General features: G+C 40.0%; 1 protein-coding gene across 1 annotated transcript; it reads right to left on the minus strand.

Annotated features, from left to right (window-relative positions):
- Positions 1-9,480: 9,480 nt before the first annotated feature.
- DDX47 (DEAD-box helicase 47) lies at positions 9,481-25,796 on the minus strand. The gene is made up of 12 exons (XM_032221997.1): positions 25,720-25,796; positions 15,841-15,934; positions 15,253-15,441; positions 14,671-14,742; positions 13,759-13,877; positions 13,254-13,325; positions 13,032-13,148; positions 12,768-12,914; positions 12,383-12,520; positions 11,427-11,497; positions 10,589-10,718; positions 9,481-10,127 (listed from the first exon to the last, which is right to left on the minus strand). Exons 1-12 carry the CDS (start codon positions 25,780-25,782, stop codon positions 9,987-9,989), a joined length of 1,353 nt encoding a protein of 450 aa, XP_032077888.1. The 5' UTR covers positions 25,783-25,796; the 3' UTR covers positions 9,481-9,986.
- Positions 25,797-27,997: the final 2,201 nt, after the last annotated feature.

Below are 27,997 nucleotides of genomic sequence, written 5' to 3' on the forward strand. Positions count from 1 at the left end.
GAAAAAGAGTTCATTGCAAGCATAGTTGTCAGCTAATTAGGTGGAATGCTAAGAATGTTCCCATGATACTGGCATAAACAGAAGTAGCAATATTCGAAATCAGCCTTATTTCTTAAAAATAATCAAAGTAGCTGCTTTCACAACCTGCTAAAAATATTGGTGCTTGATAATTTTGCTCTTCTCTAAAACCTCTCCTGACCTTTCTTTTTGCCATTCATCACTGGCATGAGATATCGCCTTTGCATTCTCAGCTATGACAGAAGGACATCTGAGTTGCCAAGGCCACCAAGGACCACAAGAGTGTTGGCTATAGCCTGCAGAGACTTCCAAACTCCAAAGTATAATTGTTTAATGGCAGGACAATAATCGCAATCAATACATTGAATTTGGAATCCCATCAATCAATTCTAACTTTTGTCCTGCCTCTCCTCATTATTTTTTTTAAGTGCAATCCTGGCACACCACTTGCATGCCAAATACAGCCTCCAGTCCAGATAAACATTCACACCCCTCATTTATTACATGATTGAGCCATGGAACGGAAAAACAGATGTATCATCCAAATCTGAGTCAGTTCAGGCATGAATTAAATCTTACACTGAGGATAAAAAGGTTAAATCAAATAATTTTATTTATATTCGTTTATTTATATATCACATTTTTTTAACCACCCATCTCCCTCACAGAGTTAATAAACTATTCCAGATTCTACCGAGTTTCAAATGGTTCTTTACCCCAGAGAAGCTGGGCTTGAAAGCAAATCTAGTCATTGTGGGAGATCAACTCCAGTATCTGTCTGTCTGTCTGTCTGTCTGTCCAACTATCTATCTATCTTCCTTCATTAGTTTTACAAATAACTCAAGGTGCAAACTTATCCAACACATCTTCCTTCTATTATTTTCCCCACAACTACCCTGTGAAGTGAGTTTGGCTCAAGGTCACTCAGTTGGCTTTTTGTGGCTAAGACAGGACTTGAACTTACAGTCTTCCACTTTCTATCCTGCTGCCTTAACCACTAGACCACACTCAGATAGCTCTCCTCCACATGACATTATAACTGTACATGTGTACTTGGACAGCAAGTATTCATTTAACATATTTTGTCTCATTCTTCCCATGCGAGAAGAAAGAATACAAATATCAGAAGGGAAAAGGATATAACTTTAGAATTACATGCTAACCTCAAGAAAAGGGGCACTGGAGGATTTTTTTTTTTTTTTAAAGAGACGGGGCTTTAATCATGCAGTGGTGCCATCAGAGGTGGGTTACTGCCGGTTCGCCCTGTATCAGGTGAACCGGTAGTGGCAGCGGCGGGAGTCTCCACTCACCCACCTGGACGCTTCTGCACATGCGCAGAAGCGTCATGCGAGTGCGCACGAGCGAACTGGTAGTAAAATAAATTGAAACCCACCACTGTGTGACATCTTAACTTTTTTTGACACATACACAATCCCACAGATGCACTGGTTAAAATATATAAAGAAGTGGGACGGAGACGAAGGATGACAAAAGCAAATGACTTTAGTAAAAGTAATGTACAAAAATGTTATTAGGAGAAAAATCCCTTAAGAGTGAGCAGAGCTTTCTGCAGAACCAATTACCTGGAAAGATGGTGTGCTTCATTCAGAGGACACACTCATGCAAAGGTTAGGCATCCATGTCTCTGGATACCTCAGTTTGGATTCATTGGCCACAACACCCTTTCCACCTCTATTATTCCATATTTTGATGTAAATTAGAATGCAATGTACTGTCTTCTGAAGGACCCGATTGCCCGGAGTTGCCACTGGAGAACAAGCAAGTCAAAGGACGTTTAGATGTCAAAGAAAATTGCTTAGAGTATCTCCCTAACTCATAAGAACTGTCCTGTCCTGATGTATTTCATTACATTGTTCATTCAAGCTACAAAGCACACCCACCAAGTCATCCAGAGAGCTAGCTGTTGCGGTGATACCCCAAGGAAATTAAAAACCACACTAAATACTGGGAAAATGCTAAATCCTATTGCAATCAATGGGATTTTATTACAAAACTGTATATCTGCTTCAGTGTTAGGATTCAAAAAATTTTAGAACCTCTTCTGTAGGTGTGCCTGCTTTGTGGGAATGGTTTGCGGGCCATGTGACTGGGTGGGAGTGGCTTGCCGGCCATGTGACCGGGTGGGAGTGGCTTGTGGGCCATGTGATCAGGTGGGAGTCACTTGCCAGCCATGTGACTGGCTGGGAGTGGCTTGCCAGCCATGTAGTCGGGTGGGAATGGTTTGCCAGTCATGTGACCGGGTGGGAGTGGCTTGGTAGTCATGTGACTGGGTGGGTGCGGCCAACTTGTAAAATGTGGTGAACTCACTTAACAATGCTCTTGCTTAGCAACCAAAAAGTTGGCTCAGAACTCTGGCATTTGAAGCACGCAAGTCTTAAAGCTGTCAAGTTACAAGACCTTTGCACCCCTAACCTTTAGACCCCCCCCCCAGGGATGTTCAAACTTGACAGCTTTAAGACTTCTGGACGTCAACTCCCCAGAATTCCTCCTCCAGTCATATTGGATCAGGAACTCTGGCATTGAAGTGTGCAAGTCTTAAAGCTGTCAAGTTACAAGACCCTTGCACCCCTAAACCTTAGAAAAATAACTCCAGGGGTGTTCAAACTTGACAGCTTTAAGACGTGTGGATTTCAACTCCCAGAATTCTTCCTCACACTTCATCTTGATGATGTGCAGACAGGTGGGGGGAAGGAGCTGGAACTGGTTCTAAACAGCACTGTAGATTTGTGGAACCTCTTCTATAGAAGAGGTTAGAACTGGCAGAAACCCACCCCTGATCTGCTTGTTCGGAAGGGACTTCTTTCAGATAGGATGTCAATCATAAATTGGGCATTCAGTCCCACTTCAATATTCATTAATAGTCTACTTGTCACTATTTTCATCTTCCCTTTGTCCTTCTCATGTAGTAAGTACATAAAGCACTCCTCAAGTTTCTTTTGTCTGTTTTAACATATGTTAAAATGCCTTCAACACATTTGAAGTGTTGTTTGAAAATGCTTCAACTGTGGGGGAGGGGAAAGCTTAAAGTTAAATTTCAATATGTCTGTAAAACTTTCCAAGTCATGTAAAAAACAAGTATTAGTTTTCTTTTCTTCTTCATCAAAGGCCATCCTTCCTGAGCAGAAATGCAATATCTTTGTATCAATTTAGAAACATGCTATATTTAGCAGGGGTCTCCACCCTTGGCAACATTAAGACTTGGGGACTTCGATTCCCAGAATTCCTCAGCCAGCAAAGCTGGCTGAGGAATTCTGGAAGTCAAGTCCCCAAGTCTTAAAAATGCCAAGGTTGGAGATCCCTGATCTATAATGTGAGGGTGCGATGGCTCAGCAATTAAGATGCTAAGCTTGCCGGTGGGAATGTTGACAGCCCAAGTTCAAGACCTGAGCACCCTGAGTGACAGGGTGAGCTTCTGTTACCTGCCGCAGCTCCTACCCACCTAGCAGTCAAAAGCATGCAAATATGAATAGATAAGTATGTTCCACTTCTGTAACAGCGTTCCGTGTGCCTCAGCATATAGTCATGCTGGCCATATGACCACAGAAGCATCTTTGGACAATGGTGGCTTCCTCAGCTAAGAAAAAGATGACCACTGCTCCTTAGAGTTGGACATGACTGGACAGGGGAACCTTTACCTTTATCTATTGTGTATTGACATATAGCTATTTCAGCATCAACTCCTAAATTATTTTCTCTATAGGATCCTTTTTTCTTTCAACATTTGCTAATGGGAATTCTCAAAACAAAAATCTATATGCAGGTACTAAGGTGATCCTTTTTGGACCCATTAATACAATTAATACTAATACTCTGTTAGAAGTCTTTTTAAGGCTCTATTAAATGTGTTGACTGTCCTGTGATTTGTACACAGAGAGAAGAAATTTCTTAGCACACAGAAACTGGAAGTAGGAGAACATATTTTTAGCCAAAAACACATGCATATTTTTAACAGGTGGGGCCACTATTAAGAATGTGGGTGTGACGTGGCTTTCAAGTGTTTAATCAGTAGTTAGTTGCATATCAAAATAACCTAGGAGGACACATTTAAATATAAGACAAGAAGAAGGAAAGGAAGAAATAAATCCATTCAAGTCAGGGTCAAAGTACATCAGTCATACAAAAAGAAATGGTTTTCTTCCATATGTATCGTTCTTATCATAAATGTACTTGAAATGGCAATGTTTCAAAGCTCAAGTGACTCTTCAAATGCTCAGTCCTTGGGAAGTTTTGCTATGGGAAACTTCAAAGACGTCTATGGCAGCATCTTGAATCTGGAATACCTTTTAGCCCAGGTTAAAGCATTTTATTTGCCCAAGCATTTTAAGGTAGTTTGTATAATTTGCTCTATACCGTCAGACATCTGGGATTTATTCATTTTCAAGTATCATTCCAGTCTATACCATTTAATCAAGAAATATATCAGCAAATGTTTGCAAAGAAAGAGAAAATATATACATATTTGACTATTTTGCCTGGTCATAATATGCTAGAAGTTCTGCTAACTATACGTCCTCTTGCAGTTGTGTAGTACTTAAGATGGTCAATAACTTCTGCCTTAAATGAAACTTAAAGGACATACAGGGAAACTAGATGCATTTCTTTTTCTTTTGATAAGAATCAATATAAAATAAAATGTTGGGGGGAAATGTATACTTAAACTTTTTAAATATATAGAAGCCATTTTGGTGCTGTTGAGTTGGTTTATTTACTCTTTTATTTTTATTATTGTGAACTGCCTGAGATTATCTTGTATAAACTACCAGTAGGTGACCATGTAATTTTCTATACAAATAAATAAATTTCTTGAAAGACGGGTAAACATTTAACGTATCAGATTATAGAAAGCATAAACTACAGGTAAGTTCCTGGCTGATGTTCAATGGATTGGCAAAGAATTCTTATTTGACAGCTGCCCCAAATTATACATTGAAATAAAATTGCTTGAGGTTCTAAGATCCCATCTTTCTACAGAAGAAAGGGCTATTATGTGGTGACATTCAAAGCAATTCTTGCCCTCTAGAAATTTTATTTCATTCCCCAAAGCTGGTCCTCCTTCATAAATGCAGATACCATCAATTCTTCACAAAATAATTCAAATAAAATGTATTAATTACTTAGCAATGGCCTGGTTCAAACTAAAAAGCCATTGCATGTTACTCTTCCATTTGGTTAACATTTTGTGGCAATTAACCTTGTCTATTTGAGTATGAGATGTACCTATTCTCATAAATTAGAAAGCAAACATACACTAACTCTGCAGTCAATCTTCACACTGAATCTAATTTTTTCAATAAATGAATAAGCCACAGTATTTAGGTTACTGTTATTTGAAATCACTCCAAATAGCACTTCACTTGGCAGGATGTATAAACCATGTGCTCATCATCTCTTCAGTGCAACACTATATCACACTCAATTGTTTTGCTTACTAAATAATGGTAACAGTGTCCAACAGGGGTTTTACCACTAGTTACCCCTAGTTTGACTGACTGGGGCGCAGTGCTCATTTCCATTTCTTAAGCCAAAGAGCCATTGCTATCCAGAGATGTTTCCATGGTCATGTGGCTGGCCTGACATCATGCCACAGTTCAGAGTGTACGGTGAAACATAGAACCCTGTTATCTTTCCCACATACTTATGCTGTACTTATTCATTTACTAGCATTTGCATGTTTTCAAACTGCTAGGTAGGCAGGACCTGGAACAAGTGACTACTACTTGTTTGTGAGACACTCTATAATTCTCACTGCTGGTGACCTCTCATTTTACTCCCCCCTTTTCTTTCAACAATGCCCTTGTGAGCACTTATCCTGTCTGAAGACAATCCAATGTTCCTGATGAGCTAGATGTTCATATACATAAAATAATATGCAAGTCTATTAATTTTTAAGATGCAACAATTTTCTGTACTTTTGCTGCAACAGACTGATGCTGGAAACCCTGTAGAAATTACTAGGGATACGTTCATTCCTTCAACCTTCAGCCACAATGTCACTTCATTGTGGTGTATGTGTTCTGCCCTCCCATCTTTCATGATAGTAGTAGATCATAGATCATAAGGCTGGAAGAGACCTCAGAGGTCCAACTCCCCTACCCAAGTCAGAAGTCCTTATTCCATCCCAGATAAATGGATGTCCAACCTTTTCTTGAAAATCTTCAACGATGGAGAACCCACAACTCCAGGAGGTAAACTCTTCAATTGTGAGGAAATTTCTTAATTCCATGTTGGACCTCTCTTTAACAAGCTTCTACCCATTGCTCCAGCCCTGTATTGGAGAATATCAACTCCCTCATCTCTTAAATCCACCTCCAAGATAAATGTTGCTAATCAATCAATTGGGATTGAAGGCACAGCAGAAGCAACTTGTTCCAATGATCTTACAAAATGTTAAGACAGAAAGAGCTATAGGGACTTGTTGAGAGCAACATACTGGGGGTCGCAACAGAAAAGCCTTGCTGTGTGGTCCCGGTTTCCTAAACTTCACACAGCAAGTCTTCACAAGCTTTCTCTTTAACTCCCCGCCCAAGTAGTGGAAGACACTTATCATGTCACCCCCCTAACCCTTCTATTTCTTAGGCTAGACATACCTAGTTCCCTTAAAATTTGTAAAATTTAGCCTCTAGACCAGGGGTAGTCAACCTTTTTACATATACCGCCCACTTTTGTATCTGTGTTAGTAGTAAAAATTTTCTAACTGCCCACCGGTTCCACAGTAATGGTGATTTATAAAGTAGGGAAGTAACTTTACTTTATAAAATTTATAAAGCAGTTACAACAAAACCCTACCGCCCACCATGAATGCTGGAACGCCCACTAGTGGGCAGTAGGGACCAGGTTGACTACCACTGCTCTAGCCCTTTATCACCTTTACTGCTCTTCTCTGTATTCTTTCTACAGTTTCAGCATCTTTTTTGCACTGTGGCAACCAGAACTGGATGCGGTATTCCAAGGGTGATCTTACTAATGCAGTATAAAAGGTACTATCGCTTTTCGTGATCTTGATGCTATTGATGCAACCTGGGACTGCATTGGGCTTTTTAGCAGCTGCAGAACACTGCGGGTCATATGTAGTAGTAGTCGACTAGGACATCTAGATCTCTCTCATTTCTATGAAGTGGCAAGATCCTAGGAATAACCGTCTGCAATCTATGATATAGATAAGAAAAGCAAAACAAAAACAAAAAACCCACCATCCCAAAATTCAGTTTTAGCTGGAATCACTAAAAATTGGGGAAAGATTAATTTTACCCAAATGGTCAATGTATACAACCATTCTGCTGAGTAGACAAAAGCCCATCTTGTCCAGCATTTTATATTAATGGAAGCCAGTTAGATGCCTCTGCAAACCCAAGCAAAACACGACTGCAACAGTATATACCCATGAAGGCGAACCTATAGCATGCGTGGCAGGGGTGGCATACAGCGCCTTCTCTGTGGGCATGCAAGTTGTTGCCCCAGCTCACTTTCCCTGCACATGCGCAAGCACCTCCTGCTGGCCAGCTGGTCTTCAGGTCTCTGCTGCACATGTGTGGGGGCGGGGTGCATATGTGGGGGACGGACATGCACAGGGGGGTGAGACGCATGCAGGAGTCTGCGTGCACATGCATGGGGTGGGTGCATGTGCAGGGGCTGCATGTACATGCACAGGGGTGGGGCACATGCACAAGGCCCACGCACGCATTGCATTTTGGGGGTTCACCCACGTGCATGCGCTTTGGGCACTCTGACCAGAAAAGGTTAGCTATCACTGGTACATATCATACCATAGATGCTTTAAACAAACTCTTCTTCACCTGCCTTTATTTTTCCTTAGCTTTCATTACAAGCATCACCAAATTCTCTCAAAGGGATATTGCTAAGATGTTTTAAAAGTTGTTCCTCACTTTTCCAGCTGTATAATACATTTTTGGAGATGCAAGGATCAGAACTATACAAATTATGATTAAATTCTAATAATCCCCAAGTTTGTTTTTCAAAAGACACACAGAATCCATGTAACGGGTCCTTCTCAGCCTCTGCCAAACCCGCATATAAAATAAGAAGCCACCTCTACTGCAAATTTGTGACCATTATTGTGACCATTTTCTCCTATAGTTATGAATGGCTGTTTATTCCCAGCCATTGAAAATGTAGTGCCCATTAGGCTAGAGCATATGTACAGTATTATAAAATTCCTTGTTATATACAGGCCTCTCCCTCTCTCATAAGCTTTATGATAGCAACAAAAATGTAAAAAATTAAGTTTCAAAATCTTATTATAAAATGTCCTGGTTCAAAAATGCATTGTAAATGAAAATATCAGAATGTTGTGAAAACTATTCTGCAAGGCTGACTAGAGCTAGAATATTTTTTATTAGTACTAGTCTCTTCCTGCTGTTTTTCCAAGGAAGTCCAGCTGCCTTCTGGCTATCAGATCTTTGCCTCCCCTTTTCAACTTAAATAGTCTTTCCATTCCTGCTATCAATATAATTAACTCTTAGCTCTCCTTGATCACATAACTAGCTTCCCTTTCCCTTCAATCGGATTTTATCACATGCAGCTTGGGAGCAGGAAGTACAGCGCCTCCCGTTCCCACCCAGTTTTTCCCAATATGAATATGCAAATGCCAACCTTATAATGATTTCCATCATTTCCTGAACCAGATGGAAAGGGGAGCCTAGAACTGTAAATCTTGTAGGCAAATTTAATTAATAAATAGCCTGGATGTTAAAGAAGCCAGCTGATAAACATGTCAGGACAAAGTGCCTCCTGCTACGATCTATCATGACTAATTGGGATGAAAGCTCCCCTATGGACATCTGTTGCTCTTTCTATTTTATAAAGTTCTAAATGTTACTGTAGTCCTGGCTTTGGTTGTTCGTTGTATCTCTGGGATTGTCCCATTGGGTGACTCTACAACACAGGTAAAACACAGTTCTAAGAGCTGAAACTATGTGGTCAACAGGGGAATTAAAAAGAATGTCTTCAAATTCCAACTCATCAATCAGGTATCTGATCTGCTTGGGTGAAGTTTCCTTCTTAATAGTCACCCACAAGAAATGAGCCAACAGTGGAAGATGTAAGACAGAAAATGATGACAAACTTGCAACAGTGCTCTCTCGTTTGAATTCCTGGGCATGGCTTTGGATTCTTGCTTTATGAGCAATCAATCAGACAATTCACTCTGGCACAGACCTGAGGTGAAAAAAGAGCGCCTCTTAGTGTTGGCTGTCAAGAAGAATTGCCTCAGGAATGACCCGCCATAGAAAAACCACCAGTTTATAAAATTTCTTTACTATAAAGACAGATCTTTATAGTAAAGAAGTTTTACTAAACTGCAGAGTCCACAGATGCATTCATAACAGACTAAGACAAATAAATATGGCTAAATGTCAGATAAACTGAGAAAGGAAACTGAGAAGTTGCAGCCATAGCACAATTATATAAATAAGTAAACACAAATTTTAGCAGAGGCTTTTTTTTAATTCTTCTCCTCCGTATCAAGTCCTTCACTTTAATATTCAAGGATCTTATTAGTCTGCTATTTGCTGACGCATACTGAACATTAGAATACATTACTTTTTTCTCCCCCACTCCACCCCATGTTTTTGCAAATTATCTTATTAATAAATATGGGCTGCAAAAATAATTGACTGCAACTTGGGTGGCAGCCGACTGAAAAGCTTCTGCCATATTCTCAATTCCACCGTCCATAAAGAATCCATGGAATCTGTTCTCTTCTGCTTTCTTCAGAGGAATCCCAACTGCTGTTAGAGACTAATAAGACTCTTCCAATGTTAAGAGATTTTCCCAGTTTGCAAGGAAAATCATTTCTAGATTATATCCATGAGGGTGGACTGCTAAATTTGCTGAGATGTTCTTCATGAGTCCTTGAAAGTCATTCTGATAATGATGTTGGATAAAAAAAAAACTGCATAAAAATATAGAGAAATGAAGTCTGATGGTATTTATTTCTGAACTTTCCATTTCTTTTTTTTCCCACCAGTAACTTTTTTCCTGACTCCCAACGCTCCTTCTGCATCATCGTCATCATCATCATTTGTCTCATCTCGAGAGCGTTTCTTCTTTTCCCCTTGTTGCCTCAATTCCTGCAAAGGAAACAGGAGACCTCTAAGGAAATCAATCACTGACACAATGAAGAAGATAAACAGCTGCTGAAAATATTAAACAACCATTCTTGTTGGCATGTGATTTTGCATTCAAATACTCCCCTAGGTAGCATTTTGGGCATGTTATTTAATAGAAATTAATTAGGAAAAGGTTGGTAGTGATAGAAAAAGCAAAAAACCCCTTAGAGTTGCTCCTGAGTTGATGTTTTTAATGTTGGAAAAGAAAAAAGAACTAGAATAGTGAAAGCATACAATACAATTCTTCATGCAAGAATAAAAGAATCTCTCAGCTCTTGCAGCCTTGTTTGGAATCTGACTGCCAAAGCAATATACTTCTGTATATTAGCTGTATAAATGCTAATATTATTCTCACAATCATGGGTGAAACAGCTACATTTTCTACATAAAACAAACCCAGACCAAGCATTAAAGCAGCCTACCATGCGAGCAAATCTCTGCGCTTCAGCCACACGCTCAGTCAACATCATGACCTCTTCCTCTTGAGTGGGAAAGGCTGGCAGCTTTTTGCCAATCAGGTGCTCAATGCGCTGGAAGAGTTCCACATCATACCTGCAAGAGGAGAAAGAATCTCAGCCCATTTAATTGCCTGTCAGTTACTTGAGTGTTAAAAGCAACACAAACTCACCAATATTTTATGCTATTGATTCATTTTATTAATTTTTCATTTCGATCTTCAACAAAACAGAACTTTCTCCACTATATAGCAAAAATACAATTACGAAGTGGGCCTCTGAGTCAAAACCATTGTAGACATCAGTGTTATATAAGAACAGAGCAAATAATATATCATAAACTATGGCCTGTCTGGAAGATTCTGCTGCAAATACTAGGCAGGCTATCTGCACATCCGAGTTTACCCCTCAGTAAAAGCCTGCAGGGGCTTCACTCATCAATTTATGGGCAGTCTACATAAATTAAGGCCAGGTGTAATGCAGAAACTTAATAATGTTAAGAAAAGCTATGCTTACATTATATATCCTGGGACATAGGGAAATCTAGCATTGGAAGGAGAAAAGAATTAGCCCAACTCAACTGTTTTTCTCTCAAATCTCCTTCCAATTGTGCAAGGGCTGGGATGCTTCACACACACACACACACACACACACACACACACACACACACACACGTTTACTGCAAATTGCCGGACCCTTAAAATAACTGTGGATTCCCCATGGACACTGTAGATGGAAATCACTGCATTGGAATACATAAATTCTGATAGTGGTACAGCTGGAGTAGCACAAAATAATATCTTACTGTGACACAAAGGTGATCGATTTACCAGATCGTCCAGCTCGAGCTGTTCTCCCTACTCGATGAATGTAATCCTGAAAGGAATCCAAAGTAAATAACTGAACAAGATGGTGGTCATAGGACAACCATTAAAATAAATGTCCCCCCAAAAAAACTTTTGCATCATAAATGTCAATTATTAAAACACAGTTTTCCAGATAAAGGAAGCCAGCTCAGCTTTCTAAAACTGGTAAGGGGAAAACCAAGTTAATTCCTTATAAAGCAATACAGTATGCGCTATTTGTAGTGTAAAATGTAAAGTCATATGTGACTCTGCTCTTATTTGAGATTCCAACAGGAAAGGTCCATTGTGGAGCTGCTACCACCACTAAAGGTGATGGTCCCATCACCTCACCCTCACTGCCTCAAACCTACACTACTAATTCGTTTTATCTATAATTCTCACTCTTTCATTCAAGCTCTTGCTGACATACCTTTAGCTTTCTGAGCTTTAATATTAATCAGTGCTTCACAACTCTATATGAAATCATGGAAGAACAGGGCCAAGAGTTGCCCATTTCTTCTAGTTTATTTTATAGATATTTTTTTTGTAATTTTCCCCAATTCACAAACTCTGAGCAGTGTATAAAGAAAAGATACAAGAAAAACAATATTAAATCCACCTCCAAGACAAATTTTGCTAATCAATCAATTAGGATTAAAGGCACAGCAGAACCGACTTGTTCCAATGATCTTACAAAATGTTAAGACAGAAAGAGCTACAGGTGAGAGCAATATTCTGGGGGTCACAACCGAAAAGCCTTGCTGTGTGGTCCAGGTCTCCTAAACTTCACACAACAAGCCTTCACAAAAAGTTCTTAATAAATAGGCAAATTCAGTTTCAAAATCTTTAATGACGTTTTTGCAAATTCTAGGCGGCAGAGTCTGTCGTACCTCAGCTAACAGCTTTTTCAGCTCACCTTAGAATGGGTAGGAATATCAAAGTTTATCACTACATCAACATGAGGGATGTCAAGCCCTCTACTTGCAACATCAGTAGCCAACAAGATGGACCGTGCTTTAGCTTTGAACTTGTTCAGTGATCCCAGTCGTTTATTCTAGAAGGACAAAAGAGCACATTTGCATTCACGTATGGTTTTTTTCACTTCATTTTGCATGGCAAAAAGGAAGGTATGAAAGCATTATTTATTAATCACAATGTTGGAATGTGTCACACACAATCCCATTGGGCAAAAAATTATTGAAAGGAAAACAAATTTGAGGACATACTGATTTGCTCTTATTACACATTTGTTACTTCATATAGTAATCTAGAAATTTTCTTGCAAGCACATTAGCCTGTACCTGGCTCATCTGTCCATGGAGGGGAATAGCAGTAAAGCCCAAATTTCGAAGCAAGAGTGCCGTCCTCTGAGTATTGTTGCATGTGCTGCAGAATATCATGAATGAGTTGCCAGCAAGTTCATTCAGAATGTACACAAGATAACTATCCTAAGAGCATCAAAAAAAAAGAACTTAAATCAGGAAATATGAAAGGCAAAGGGGAACAAATTTAAAAAAATGCCAAGCAGTAAAGAAAGTCCAAAGCAAAAAAGAAAAATAAATTACCTTGAACTTGGAAGGAATAAAAATATAGTATTGCTGAAGTTTTTCAACTGTCTGATATTTCGATGACACTGCACATTTCACAGGGTCTTTGAGGGCTGCACGCTGGAGTTTTTGCACCTGAGAATTAAAATTAAATTTGCAGACAATAATTCCACTGTTCCTCTATCTCCTAATTCTGTCTCACTCTCCTAAGCAAAGGCAAAGTGATAAGCTGCCTCATACCTTTTTAGTCATCGTAGCAGAAAAGAGAAATGTCTTCCTGTCTCTGGGAATTACTTTCAGGATCTTATCTACCTGTAAAGAGAAATGTAAAAAAATAGAACACTAGTCAATGGGCATGCATGGAGACCTATACCAAGTTTGACTGATGGAAGCCACAGAGCAAAAACTTTGAATTTAAGCCAAGACATTGCACTACTCTTCAGCAAGGAATGATGAGTTTAGCAACTAAAAGGTTCCAATGGGAACAGTTCAAGTTTATGTGGGCTCATTTTAGCAAGGATGCACTGGGAAGGGTCATAGCCATATTAAAGGAACTTAATAAATCTACTTCCCAAGCAGCTACTTCTAAGTGACCAAGAGAAAACAGGATATACATTCAATATCAGGAAGGAAAGCCTGACCTGTCCCATGAATGTATGTGTTATTTTGGAACCATATTTCTGAAAAATACCAGCTTAACAATACAATGAACCATTCTAAAATGACAGGGATGGGCACACCTCACCTCTGTTTCAAAATCCATATTGAGGATCCGGTCAGCTTCATCCATAACTAGGAATTTCAGAGCTCTAAGATTGAAACCCTTTGTATTCTCAAGATGATCAATAAGACGACCAGGCGTAGCTGAGAAAAGAGTATTATAAGGGTTCTTTATTTATTTATTCATTTATTCATATCTCACCTTTATTATTTTTTACAAATAACTCAAGGCGGTGAACATATAAAGCACAGCTTCCTCTTCCTATTTCCCCACAACAACTTTGTAAGGTTGGTTGGGCTGAGAGAGAGTGACTGGTGCAAGTTTACCCAGTTGCCTTTCATAGCTAATTATGGAAGACTAGAACTTGCTGTCTTCCGGTTTCTAGTCTGCTGTGGCTCTTCTGGTTAACAGGCAAAATAGGACCATCGCTTCCCTCTGCCAAAAAGTTTGCAAAGCATATGCTGAGGTCCGAAATAGACATGAAATTACATGGGCTTATTGAACCTCAGCAACCCAAGGACTTGCTCTTAATAGGTTAAATGAATTCCTCTCTAGGAAAGAGTAGATGCAAGATGGCTAATCCATTCATTCTAAAGCTAAATTTGATGAGAAAATGCTATCCAAACAGCATATATCAGTTACTATTGTCCATAGGAAATTTGTCAAAACGAAAGGTAATGAATTAGAGAAATTAAAATTTAAGAGATTCAAACAAACACAGCACCCAAAAGGACATTATAAGTCATTGTGTCAGATAAGTTTTCTCAATTGTTATTGTTTTAAAATACAAAACCAGTAATTAGTTAATTGGATTCAAGGATCATTAAGGTGGCTAGGCAAGAGAGGGGGAATGCATCAGATAGTCAATTGTATCTCCTAACCCTTATTTAGTATCTCACTGTTTTCATAAGATCAAATTATAGAGTAGATCCTTACCAATAATTACATGGGGCTTCTTGGCTAGGGCCAAAGATTGGGACATCATGTCAATTCCTCCAACAATGACAGCTTAGGGAAAAGAAAGGAAACATTAAATAATGGCCACCTCAGCAAGTCAATCACACTATTCAACCGCTACCACAACAGTTTGTCTCTGTAAGTAATGTATTTGCTATATTGTCAGCTGAAAAACCAAATAACTTGCAGTGAACGTTAGACAGACATTTGTGAGTGATTTGTATGTAAACGGGAACAATAGTTGCAAATTTTATGTATATGATAAGAAAGTTTAGAACAAATAGATGAATCTGTATTTAGTAAAGATGCTTTCTTATTCTCTTCAATTTCACAATGTTTTATATTCATTGGAAGTCCCTGAAAATAAGACAGGGTCTTATTTTCTTTTGCACCACCACCCCCGAAATAAGCACTTGGCCTTATTTTCAGGGAGGTCTTATTATTTTTGAGGTGCAGGAGGCAGAAAGAGTGGTCACCTCATGGCTGCTGCTGTGCTGCAATATTTTCGGGGAGGGCTTATTATCCACAGAGGTCTTATTTTTGAGGAAACAGGATACTTACTACTCTGGACACCAATGGAAGATCCAAGAGCCTCAAACTGTTCAGAGATCTGAAAGGCTAACTCCCGGGTGGGTGTAAGTACCAGAGCAAAGAAGCGCTGGGGAGTTTCTAATAATGCCTGAAGGATGGGCAAAGCAAAAGCCCCTGTTTTTCCAGATCCTGTCTCGGCTAAGCCAATGATGTCCCGACCTATGAGGAAAAAAAGAACAGTCACATTCAATGCCAATTTGGGGGGGGGGGGGGAGTAACAATAGATTGACAGAATCAAAATTTTAGTTGAGCAAATGTACAAGAGAGCACCAGAAGTAAGATGGTTCTCTTTTCACTTAGTGAAGCATTTGGCTCTTTTCCCAAATAGCTAACAATCTTTAAAAACTATATTTATCATTAATCTAGGGTTAGACTAAACAATGGAGGTATGTGGAAAGGTCCCATAAATAAATGAAAGATTTCTTGCTATTTAGCCTAGTTCACAGAATTGGAAATGCAGACCCGTTCATTACATTGTTCTGAATAACAGATTACATCTATCAGTGTTGCAAACTTTGTTCCTTTTCCTTAAATTGCAGGTCCCAGAATCATACTCACCTTGAAGTGCAAGTGGAACAGCTTCTATCTGGATCTTTGTTGGTGTCTTCCATCCTAACTGGCTGCATGCTTCGCACAGTACATCTGTCACTCCCTGTTATTTTAAAGAAAAAAGAGGGAAGAAGCACATCTATGGTAAGCAAGAGGTCACAGATCTGAATACAAACGGTAGCATTTCTCTCTCTCTCTCTTTCCATTTCCAGAAAACTGGAAATTTTAAAAGAAGAACAATTATATTTTTATTAATGTATGTTTACAAAAGCATCTGAAAACAGATTTATACAATGCAAAATATAATATAAAATGAAGCAAAACATATAGTAATAAATGAAAGGAAAAATGATTTTTATCGAATCTTCATACAGAGACGACTTGGGTAAAGATATAGATCTTCAACAACTTCCTAATGTAAGTAATAACAGTATCTTATAGCAATAATACGTAAGATTTATATACCGTTTCATGGTGCTCTCTAAGTGGTTTATAGAGTCAGCACAGTGCCCCCAACAAGCTGGGTCCTCATTTTACCCACCTCGGAAGAATGGAAGGCTGAGTCAACCTTGAGCCTGGTGACATTCGAACTGCCAATTGCAGGCAGCTGGCACTCAACAAAAGTAGCCTGCAGTACTGCATTCTAACCACTGAGTCACCGTGGCTCATGAATTTCAGGAGAGAAAACATTCCAGGAGAGTAAAGTCCTTATCACAGAGAAAGCTCATCAACAGGCAAGCATAATTGCATTTTGCAGTTCTAGGCAGGTGCAGGAGGACCTCTCCAACAAAGAAAGAAATTGATCAAGGGTGAAATTACAAAGACAATCCCATCCAATTCAGGGCCCTGTAGATCATAAGTAAAACTTTGGTTTTAGAAGCTTGCTGGCAGCTAATGTAATTATTTTTAAACACATTACTATGTTTAATAATCATAAAATATTATTTAAATATTAGATAATGAATTATTGAATTGCTAAGATATCCCTCTTGAGAAAAATGTGTGGTTGGTATACTAACCAAAGCTGCCATAACTACTTGACCCTACAGTGTCAGTAATGATTTAACGATACCCTCAATTATATATTTATTTTATTAAGAGGGACGCGGTGACTCAGTGACTAAGATGTTGAGCTTGTCAATCAGAAAGGTTGGCAATTTGCTGGTTTGAATCCCTAGCACTGTGTAACGGAGTGAGCTCCCGTTACTTGTCCCAACTTCTGCCAACCTAGCAGTTCAAAAGCAAGTAAAAATACAAGTAGAAAAATAGGAACCACCTTTGGTGGGAATGTAACAGCATTCCATGCGCCTTTGGTGTTATGTCATGCCAGCCACATGACCACGGAGACATCTTTGGTCAGCGCTGGTTCTTCGGCTTTGAAACGGAGATGAGCAGCACCCCTTGGAGTCAGGAACGACTAGCACATATGTGCGTGGGGAACCCTTACCTTTTTATATATTTTTTCTTTCTGATGAAGTGCAATCTCATAGAAAATAAATTTCTATCTCTGGGAACAACTCACTACAAGTTTTCTGCCCACCTCGAGGGAGCTTAATAGCTCTATTGAAGAAATGTCAAAGAGATAGAGGAACAAATGGCCACACTTCCAAGATGAGAAACCACAAGGATTTATCAGTTAAAAAAAAAAAAAGCATTAAAAAAATGGTCGTGGGGAAAAAAGATGCAAGCCCACAGGACAAGAATAACAACCAGAATGTAAAACTACTTTGGCCCAATGGAATTCAGAAATATTTTCAGGCCCTTGTAGATGAAACAGACTCTGAAGAAAACCACTCACTGCAAAATGGGATTGCTCCAAAGTCACATATTCCAGACTCCAGTCCTCATGACAGACAGAGCTAAATCGTCAAGTGTCAGAGTCATGTTTTCCATCTCATACAGAATCAGAATTCTCCCAGGCCTCCTTCTCAGCAAATGAAAGAATGATTTCAATTCTTTGAGAACAAGGGAGAAATGGAGTACTGGCGCTTGGAAAAAGGAGAAACCTAAAAATGTTCCTCTGATGAAGGTGGGAATCTGACAGAAGCTCAAAAAAATTCATGAAGGCGAAAAGGGACTTGTGCATCAGGAATCTATTTGTCTCCTGGGAACTGGTAAACAAGCCCAGAGAAAAACAGTGTTATTTTTTTTATCTTTCTCTCTCTCTCTCCCCCCCCCCCCCCTCTCTCTAGGGTGCTAGTTAAGCCTTTTTATCTTGGGGTTATGTTTTCTGGGAAAAGAGAAAATTCTGTTCATCCATCATCAGCTATTTTTTCCTGTCAGGCTGAAGAAGATATTTTTTGTTCTGTATTTTTTTTTTCTTGTGAACTAAAATATAAGGTCTAGTAGCAGACTCTCTTCTAAGATCTTGCCCAGACGCATTAAATGTAGCAAATTATTGCCCTCTTGTGATCTGTCTCAAGCACTACATCCGGTTTATTTTTTAAAGTAAACACTTTTACATCTTTTATTTTACTTAAAATAACACGATTATGTTTCTCTTTTACACTGGTCTGTCTTCAGAAAGGAGGGGGGGAGGTGCTAAAACCCTTAGTCATCTCAACAAGGCCCAGAGGTTGAAATGCAGGTTGATTAGGAGGGTTTAAACTGAATTTTTGGATGGGAAAAAGCAACAACTCTAATGAGCTTTAAAATTGTGTAATGTAAAATGTGACAATATTAATGAAATGGGACCTTAAACCCCTCATTGAAAAATCAAAAATATTATAGCATAGTTTGAAACTTTTAGTGTCTATAAATTAATGCAATTTGGCAGTTCGAATCTCACCAGGTTCAAGGTTGACTCAACCTTCCATCCTTCTGAGGTCGGTAAAATGAGGACCTAGTTTGTTGGGGGCAATATGCTAACCCTGTAAACCACTTAAAGAGGGCTGTAAAGCACTGTGAAGCGGTATAGAAATCTAAGTGCTATTGCTATATGAAATAAATAACAAAAATAAATAAGGTTTAAATTCTTAGTACAGAAAGGCAAGTAGGATCTGGAGTGTGGCCTTCCATGACTGGAAATCGCAACTGAATTTGTTCAAAAGATACATGTGCAGTAGAAATAGCGATTGCACTATCTGTAAAAAAAAAAATCTACTCCTGCCAAAATCCAAATTAATTGCTCCTCTGCCTTCAGTCTATTTACAGAACTGGTAAAAAGTACTTCAAGATGAGTGTGAATTCCTAAAGAAGGAAATACACTTGCAAACAGTTGTGAGGAGGAAAAATGGAGAACATCAGAAACCAATGTCATTACACAAATTTAGAAAATATCTAAAGACAAAAGCACATCTAGAAAATTGGAAAAGAATCAAGTCCAGGTCACAAAAGAAGAATATAGGAAAGTAATTTGGAATTATACAGCTTATGTCAGGAAAACTAACTCTCAGAAGGAGCTGTGTTAAGTAAGAATAATAGAAACGTCTTATACAGATACATTCAAAATAAAAGGAAAAGGAAAGAATCAGTATAACAGCTGCTCAATGAGACCATAAAATTACTAACAAATAACAAAGTAAAGTCAGAGCTATTAAAAAAACTTTTATTTTGGTTTAGTCGTCTCCAAAGTATTGTGTTTTGCCAGGAAATTATGACATGGTAACATTGAAGGTTGAGACAAAAACATGATCAAGAAATATTTGACTAAATTTAAAATAAAAAATGCAATGTTGACAGGAAAATGCTAGTTGACTTTAAGTGAAGACTGGAAGTATATTCAAACATGGGCATAAACTAGAGTGAATGTAACATTATTTTCTAAGAATCTGGAGCAGACCATAAAAGAGTCAATTTGTAATCACCTTTAAGGCAATGGAGTAATTTATTAGCATTGATTTGGAAAGAAGAAATCTTGCCAGCCTGTCTTTATATGAACCTTAATAAATTGTAGGAATATTGCAGATATAATGAATCTTGACTACAACAAAGCATTTGATGAAGTATGTCATGACATGCTGATTAACAAGCTTACAAGCTAGTTAAGTATTAGATGGCATGTCAATTAAATCAGTACATATCTGTCTTTGAAAATTATACACAGAACATTCCCATTAGTGATTCCTCATCAAACTGGACACAAGGTTGTCAAGACTACCGATACGATTCAGTCCCAAAATCTCTACCTGTCAATATTTGTATTAATGACTTGGATGAAGAAGAGACAATGCTTAATAGATCCAGTTACACAAAATTGGATGGGATAGCTAATACTCTGGAAGACAGAAATAGAATGCATACAAGTTTGATAAAATACAGATATTGGCAGAGAGTAAGAGAATGAAATTTTACCAAAAAAATGCAACGTTCTCGAAGGAAACAAAGATCACAGGCACAAGTATAAGATGGAAAATACCTATTTTGGTGATAGTTGTGATACATGATACTATGATTCTTAGTGAGAATACTTGGTCTTGGAATATCAGTTTGCAAATTGAACATCAGCCAGCAGAATTATGTGGTTACAAGCACTGTTCCCTCTAAGGTGCGCGGCTGCGCGGCCGCGCACGTGGCAAGAAAACACCGCACAGCCATTTCTAACTGTGCGCAGTGATTTCTGTCACAGGCTCCAGAAGCCTCCTCCTCCTCCTCCAACAGCACTGTCGGATTTGCCACCAATGCTGCAGCTGAGGTGAAGCCTCCAAAGCTCCCACAGGCGTCCCCGCCCATGGCAGCGGCAGCGGTGCCTTCCCCTCCGCTCGGACCACCTCAGCTGGGCTCTGGGTTAACCTTGCTGCCGCCTCCACTTCCGCCGTGCTTTTCAGAAGCCATGAGGCCATGAGAGCCAAGGTGGCGCAGTGGTTAAATGCAGCACTGCAGGCTACTGCTAGATCAGCAGGTCAGCGGTTCAAATCTCACCGGCTCAGGGTTGACTCAGCCTTCCATCCTTCCGAGGTGGGTAAAATGAGGACCCAGATTGTTGGGGGCAATATGCTGACTCTCTGTAAACCGCTTAGAGAGGCCTGAAAGGCCTATGAAGCGGTATATAAGTCTACTGCTATTGCTATTGCTATTTTTTCCTGCTCCCGCCCCCTCCACCGCCTTCCACTATCTCCCGCGGCGAAATGGCTCCTCAAAAGGACGGCGGAGGAGGAAGGGGGAGGGATAACGCGGGGGCCAGCTCAAGTGCTCTGCGTGGAGGTGCCACCTCCCCTTTGAGGTGCCTCTCCCTCCACGCAGAGCACCTGAGCTGGCCCCCGCGTTATCCCTCCCCCTTCCTCCTCCGTTGTGCTTTTGAGGAGCCATTTGGCCGCGGGAGCTAGTGGAAGGCAGCGGAGGGCGCGGGAGCAGGAAAAAAGGCCTCATGGCTTCGGAAAAGCACAGCGGAGGTGGAGGCGTCGGCAGGGATAACCCAGAGCCCAGCTGAGGTGCTCCGAGCGGAGGGGGAGGCACCGCCGCCGCTGCCATGGGTGGGGGCGCCTGCGGGAGCTTTGGAGGCTTCACCTCGTCTGCAGCGCTGGGCAGCAAATAGGTTGGTGCTGTTGGAGGAGGAGGCAGCAGCAGCTATTCTAGTGGCAGCGGGGGCTCGTTGGCATCTTCAGCGGCAGCCCTGCTCCCTGTGAAAAAACCCGAAGATGGAGCAGATCCACGCAGATGATGTTGCTGCAACATGACTGGAGGAGGAATTCTGGGAGTTGAAGTCCACAAGGCTTAAAGCTGTCAGGTTTGAAGACCCCTGGGGGTTTTTTTCCTAAAGGGTTAGGGGTACAAGGGTCTTGTAACTTGACAGCTTTAAGACTTGCATGCTCCAATGCCAGAGTTCCTGAGCCAACATGACTGGAGGAGGAATTCTGGGAGTTGAAGTCCACAAATCTTAAAGCTGTCAGGTTTGAAGACCCCTGGGTTTTTTTCTAAAGGGTTAGGAGTGCAAGGGTCTTGTAACTTGACAGCTTTAAGACTTGCATGCTTCAATGCCAGTTTCTGAGCCAACATTTTGGTTGCTAAGCAGGATCATTGTTAAGTGATACTGATATTATATAACACTTTTAATTAAGCGGGTACCTTGAATAAACATAACTTTGAGTTTCAAATAATACTGATTTCGTTGTTGTCTTAGGTGACATCTGTGAAAAGAATTCAGGTGCTCAGGCATGAAAATATGCCGCTCAAACACTATACTTTTCTGCTCACACTGAAAAAAAATTAGAGGGAACATTGGTTACAAGGCAGGCAGATACAACAAAGTCATAGTTTTAATGTGTGGGGAATAGCCATTCCACTGTATTCTGCCTTGGTCAAACCCCATCTTGAGTAGTAATATAAATCCAGTTCTGGGGACTAATTTTGAAGTATTCATAAAACGGAATAGGTTTAGAGATATTCAAACAAAGATGATCAGGAGGTTAAAACTCAGGATTATGAGGAGAGATGCTTAATCTTGAGGAGAGAATACTGAGGGGAATTGTGGTAGTAATTTTCAAATACTTGAAAATAATGTGACATAAAGACTCTTTTGTTCCAGAATGGACGGTATGAAACAAGGGACTCAGGTTAGATTCCAACTGAATCTCAGGAAAAAGAAAACTTAACACCAAGTACATTTTGACACTGGAGCCAATTACCTGGAGGGGCAGTAACTTATCTTCACAGTATGTATTAAAACAGAAATTAAAAAACCATCTTAGATGATTTAATTTGGATTCCTGCAGTATTCAGGAGATTGGACTCAGTGGCTAAATGGTTCTAAAGAGTTCTAAAATTCAGAATGGCAGTAGTAGAGACTAGATTTAGGATCATAACAGAATAAATGTTTACTTTGGATTTTCCACATTCTATTTTGACCTACTTCCTTTCCCCTTTCTCAACCTGATGCATTCCACAACATCTCTAATGTGGTTCACAAAGAGACACCAGTTTAGTGCACAGCCACATCTAACTGAAATGTAATGAGGAAGAAGACTTCAGTACCACCAGAATATTGGTGGTACTTTATCTTTATCTAGATCAGACGTCTTCAAACTTGGCAACTTTAAGACTTGTGGACTTAAACTCCCAGAATTTATCTAGATCAGACGTCTTCAAATTTGGCAACTTTAAGACTTGTGGACTTAAACTCCCAGAATTTATCTAGATCAGACGTCTTTAAACTTGGCAACTTTAAGACTTGTGGACTTCAAGTCCCAGAATTCTCCAGCCAGCTCTGCTCTGCTGGCTGGAGAATTCTGGGACTTCAAGTCCACAAGTCTTAAAGTTGCCAAGTTTGAAGACATCTGATCTAAATGTTTGAAAGTACTGGTAAAGCACTCTCTGCCACTCTACAGAACAACTGTCAGGGTCTAGGAAAATGATGGCGAACCTATGGCACAGGTAGCACAAGGAGCCATATCAGCAGGCATGCGAGCCGTTGCCCTAGCTGGACTCCAGTGCCCATGTGTGTGCTGGCCAGCTAATTTTCAGCTGCCCCACTCACGCTGCCCTTCCCTTCCCAGGAGTCTCTGTGCAATGCCAGGTAAGTACAGGGCTTGCGTGGAGGCTCTGGGAGAGCGTTCTCAGCCTCCAGTGGAGGGAGCCTGTTTTTACCCTCCCCAGGCTTCAGGAAAAACTCTGGAGCCTGGGGAGGGCGAAAAACGGGTCTACCGGGCCCACCCGAAATCAAGAAAAGGGCTGTTTCTCGCCACTGGAAGGCCTCCGGGGGGCGGGGAAGACCGTTTTTGCCCTCCCCAGATTCCAAAACAGCGGTGTGCGCATGCACGGGGCAGCGGGGGGTGGGGTGGGTGTAATGTGCTCATGCACAGGGGGCACGGTGCAGGGAGTAATTAAATTATGGGTGTGGGCACCTGGAGGCATGCTTTTGGCACCCAAGGGAAAAAAGGTTCGCCATCACTGGTCTAGGAGTACAGCAATCTACTTATTAGTCTAAGCCTATCACTACAACTAACAATAGTATAACAATCCTTAACTCAAAGCAATCCTTAACTCAAAAAGGAATTCCAGTAAGATACTATGATTAATGGTATTAAAAGCAGTCAAAACATCAAAATTTCTAATTCTTCTATCTATCCCGGCAGGTCTACTATGACTGAATTTATTTCCAAACCAGGGCAACAATCAGACTAAAAAGAGATGTGACCAATTCTCTCAGGACATCTGCAACTGCATAACCATCATTCTCTTAACTATTTTGCTCTCATAAGGTTATTTCTGGAACAAATGATAATAAGTCTTGATCACGTCTCATGTATACAGTAAAGCTTATCAAGTCAGCTTTGAAATGAATCACATCCCTGCATAGTAATATTCCATCATGACCCCTTGTCTTCTAGCTTAGTTTACAACTAGAGCCTTAAGTTAAAGAGGAAAACACCTGAGTTGTAACATCAGAGGTCAATTAATGATGATTCTGTATGGATGACTAGTTTTGTTTCTCTATTCCATAAGTCAATATGGGTACCTATACAATCACCATGTCTAGCTTTTGTAAAAGTTTAAAGAACATTTTAAAAAATCAAAGTCCTTAAGTCTACAAGATCAGGAGACAAAAATTAAATGAGGCTGTGCCCCACCCTAAGACTTGTCTTTTTATTTCTTGTATATGGCCCAGAGTTGGAAGATTAGGGTGGCATGTAAAAATCCCTTCTCACCCCTAAGAGTGGTATATCTTCCTCAATCTCAGGTTCTTTACCAGAGGCCTGGAAGTCTGAACATTCCATATAGTATCTTAGCTGTTCCTAACATTGCACTGTTTTGGACAGAAAGCAATGTTTTTCCTGGGATCAGTTGTAACCACTGTCCCGACTTAGGAGTCACCACTGGCATCACTTTGGCTTTTACTTTCCACATCCTCTCTAGTTCCACCTTCCAGCCTTGGAACTTCTCCAGCTTTTCATATGCCTTCTTCCTGATGTTGCCGTCACTTGTACCACTATATTTATCATTACAACTATCTTCTGGTCTTTGTCTACTACCATGATGTCTTGTTGATTGGCTAGTACCTGCCTGACCATCAGAATCCAGAAGTCTCACAGGATCTTAGCCCTCTTTTTCTCCACGACCTTCTTGTGTGATCTCATATCTGAACTTGGGAGGTTCCTGAATATAGATTGTTTCAACTCCTACCCTCAAAACGATGCTATAGAGCATTGCACACCAAGACAACTTGACACAAGAACAGTTTTCTCCCAAACACAATCACTTTGCTAAAGAAATAATTCCCTCATCACTGTCAAACCATTCACTAAGGCTGCATTACTATTACTATTAGTCTTCTCATCATTCCTATCACTCATCTCCTCCCACTTATGACTGCAGGTCTGTAACTTTGTTGCTTGTATCTTTACGATTTATATTATTTCCTAGTGTGATTTGATTACTTATTTGTACCCTATGGCTATCACTAGGTGCTGTAGCTTATGATTTTTGATGAATGTATGTTGTCTTTTTATGTACACTGAGAACATATGCAAAGACAAATTCCTTGTGTGTCCAATCACACTTGGCTAATAAAGAATTCTATTGTAGCCCATATATTGTGCAGATGTTCCTGTACACAACGCCAGCTGCTTGGTGGTGCCCTTCAGTATATGCTACTCCTGCTTGCATCTCACACCCTGCCACTGTGTATTGGTATCTCTGAGGCTTCTCTGCATAGTATGCACCTTGGATCCCACCTAGTGTGGTAGACCCCTGCTTTTATGGAGTGTGTGTGTGTGTGTGTGTGTGTGTGTGTGTGCGCGCGTTGCCATAATAGAGTTTGTTTCTTTGAAGGCTAAGGGGGAAAAAAAGAGAAAAAGAAACAGCAAAACAGACTACTAGAAAACTAGATAGCAAGTGTCATTCACAGAGAGTTAAAATGAAGGAGAAGCAAACAGAAGAAATATCAGGCACTAGAAGAGGGAGAGAGATGAAGAGACGGTAAATAGTAAAGTTAATAAGAGAAACCCCACTCACCAGGTGTTTGAACGTTTCCGCGATCTCTCCCACCTCTTCCCCGTGCTCCACGCTCGTCGCCATGTTCTTCTTCACCTTTAACCTCAAATGTAGCGCGAAGCATCTTGGGACTGGGAGTCCAAATGCTCACATTTGCCCTTCCCACTCCGATATAGAGAGCGAGCGAGAGGAAGACATCAGAGTCAGCATCTCAAAGCCTCCCAGTTCCGGAAAGACGAGTGTATTCTTTTTACAGATAAAACGTTGAGCCGTTTCAACGTAATCGTTGAAAGGCTTATTGGATTCGTCTCTAACGTTCATGCGTCTCTTCCCGACTCGCCTCCAGCGCAGCAATAAAATCCTATATAAATCTATGGGGAAATTCAAGTTTTGCTGAACGTAAGATCTCTAGGCTTCCCATAAAATAGGAGAGCCGCCCATCTTTGGGAAGAACGTTGTTTAAGTCTCCTGTCCATCGAAAGTTTTACTGCTGCGCTGGAGGCGAGTCGGGGTTCTCGATAGAGAAAAAGAGGCGCCTAATTCTTATAATATCTTTCCCCTTGCCCAAAGTTCCTAGGGGAGGCTCTTGAGTGTTACAATACACACCACCACTGATCCCAAAGACCGCTGCCAAGAGATCTTGGGGAAGGTATGGAGTCTAAGTACAGTAAAAAAAGAAAAAGTAAATGTGTCCTAAAGCTAAATCCAGAAAAGCAAACTTTTAAATAAAGCCCTTTATTGGGTCCGATTAACTGAAGTGAAACAAAACTGTTAGCTAACTTCTGAGTCGAAAACTTTGATGACTTTTAGAAATTATATACATGTAAAGGAAGCTTCTGCAGTGTTTAAATTGTCTTGGAGTTTCCAGCACAGATGTAGAAAATTATAAAATGGTATTGTATTTATTTCCCCAAAATGAACAACTGTTTGAGATTTCAGAAAATTTTTCTAAGCCCAGATATACATTCTGCTGGTTTAAGATAAAAACTGCTAAGGGAGTAAATTCTAAATATAGTTATTCTGAATTATCAATGTGGATTTATTGGGACTTATCCCAATACTTAGGAGCAGTAAACTTTTTAGCCCAAGTCAAAAGAGAAGAATAGTTCTGGCTGCTGTGCATAAGGCAGAAGTGTAGGCCCATTGGTGCTCTCAGCTTGATTGTTTTCGTTACCTAACTAGGTAACATCTGTACTAGAAGTGAGTAGGGTTTGCTCTCTATTACAAATAGCTCACCTTGTCAGTACTGGTGGGAGCGTTCTTAATGTTTCCTTGATTAATTTGTTCTTTATTGTTTGTCTGAATTGGTAGTTCCTTGACTGGAATATAAAGTAGAAATGTTACAAATATATGATCCAGTCAGCTTTTATGCTTGTCAGAGAATTACAATTCATAGTTTCCTGGTTTCTAGTCCACTATCTTTGCCACTACACCAAAATAACTCCCATTTTATTAGTTTGTTTCTTGCCTTTATAAATATTTATAAGTAACTCAAAGTAGTGAACATACCTAATACTATTATGTCCTCCTTTTTTGCCCACAACAGCAATCCTATGAGGTGAGTTGGGCTTAGAGAGAGTGATTGACCCAAGGACATCTAGCACCTGCAAGCTTTAGTAAAAGGCTATGAACGCAGCTCTCAGATCAAAGCACTTTTATTCTAATATGTGTGTTTATTGTGTATACTTACAATGCGTGTGTAATTTGCCAAGGATTTATAAAACTGATAGACCTAGTGATCACAAGTTGTCATAGATCCGAATGTGATTTTTACAAATGTTTCTCGTTTTAACTGCCTTGTTTACATGCCTCCTTTACTCTAAATGCTCTGAAAAAAACACATCTATGATTTTATAATCTTATTTTTGTTCTTTATTATCTAAGTAGAGACTGTGTAGCACTTTTTAAGTGCCTATCCTACAAACAGAGATTAGCAGCATTACTTATACACTGGGTTTTATTCATTTAGAAGTCATACTTTCATGTATTATATATACAACAGTTCTTTCTACTCCCAACTTCATATCTCTCATGTGACCTGGAAATAGGCTGTGCAGGGAGTTCACGTAGGCTAAAACATATGAGGAAGTGTATCCATAGCATGAATACTTTCCCAGTTAATGGTGGGGGGAAGGGAGAACCCATTCTAGCTAAGTGCGTGACCACTGAAGAACTATGACGTACCTGCATCATCAATTGCTGGTATCTCACAGTGCCATATCCTCTTCTTGTATAAGAGCAGGAAATGTGTTAAGAAATCCAAACAAACTTATTGTGTGTAACTTAAAGTCGAAGCTTC

The sequence above is a fragment of the Thamnophis elegans genome, chromosome 7 (assembly GCF_009769535.1).
Source record: "Thamnophis elegans isolate rThaEle1 chromosome 7, rThaEle1.pri, whole genome shotgun sequence".
In the NCBI taxonomy this organism is placed as follows: Eukaryota; Metazoa; Chordata; class Lepidosauria; order Squamata; family Colubridae; genus Thamnophis; species Thamnophis elegans.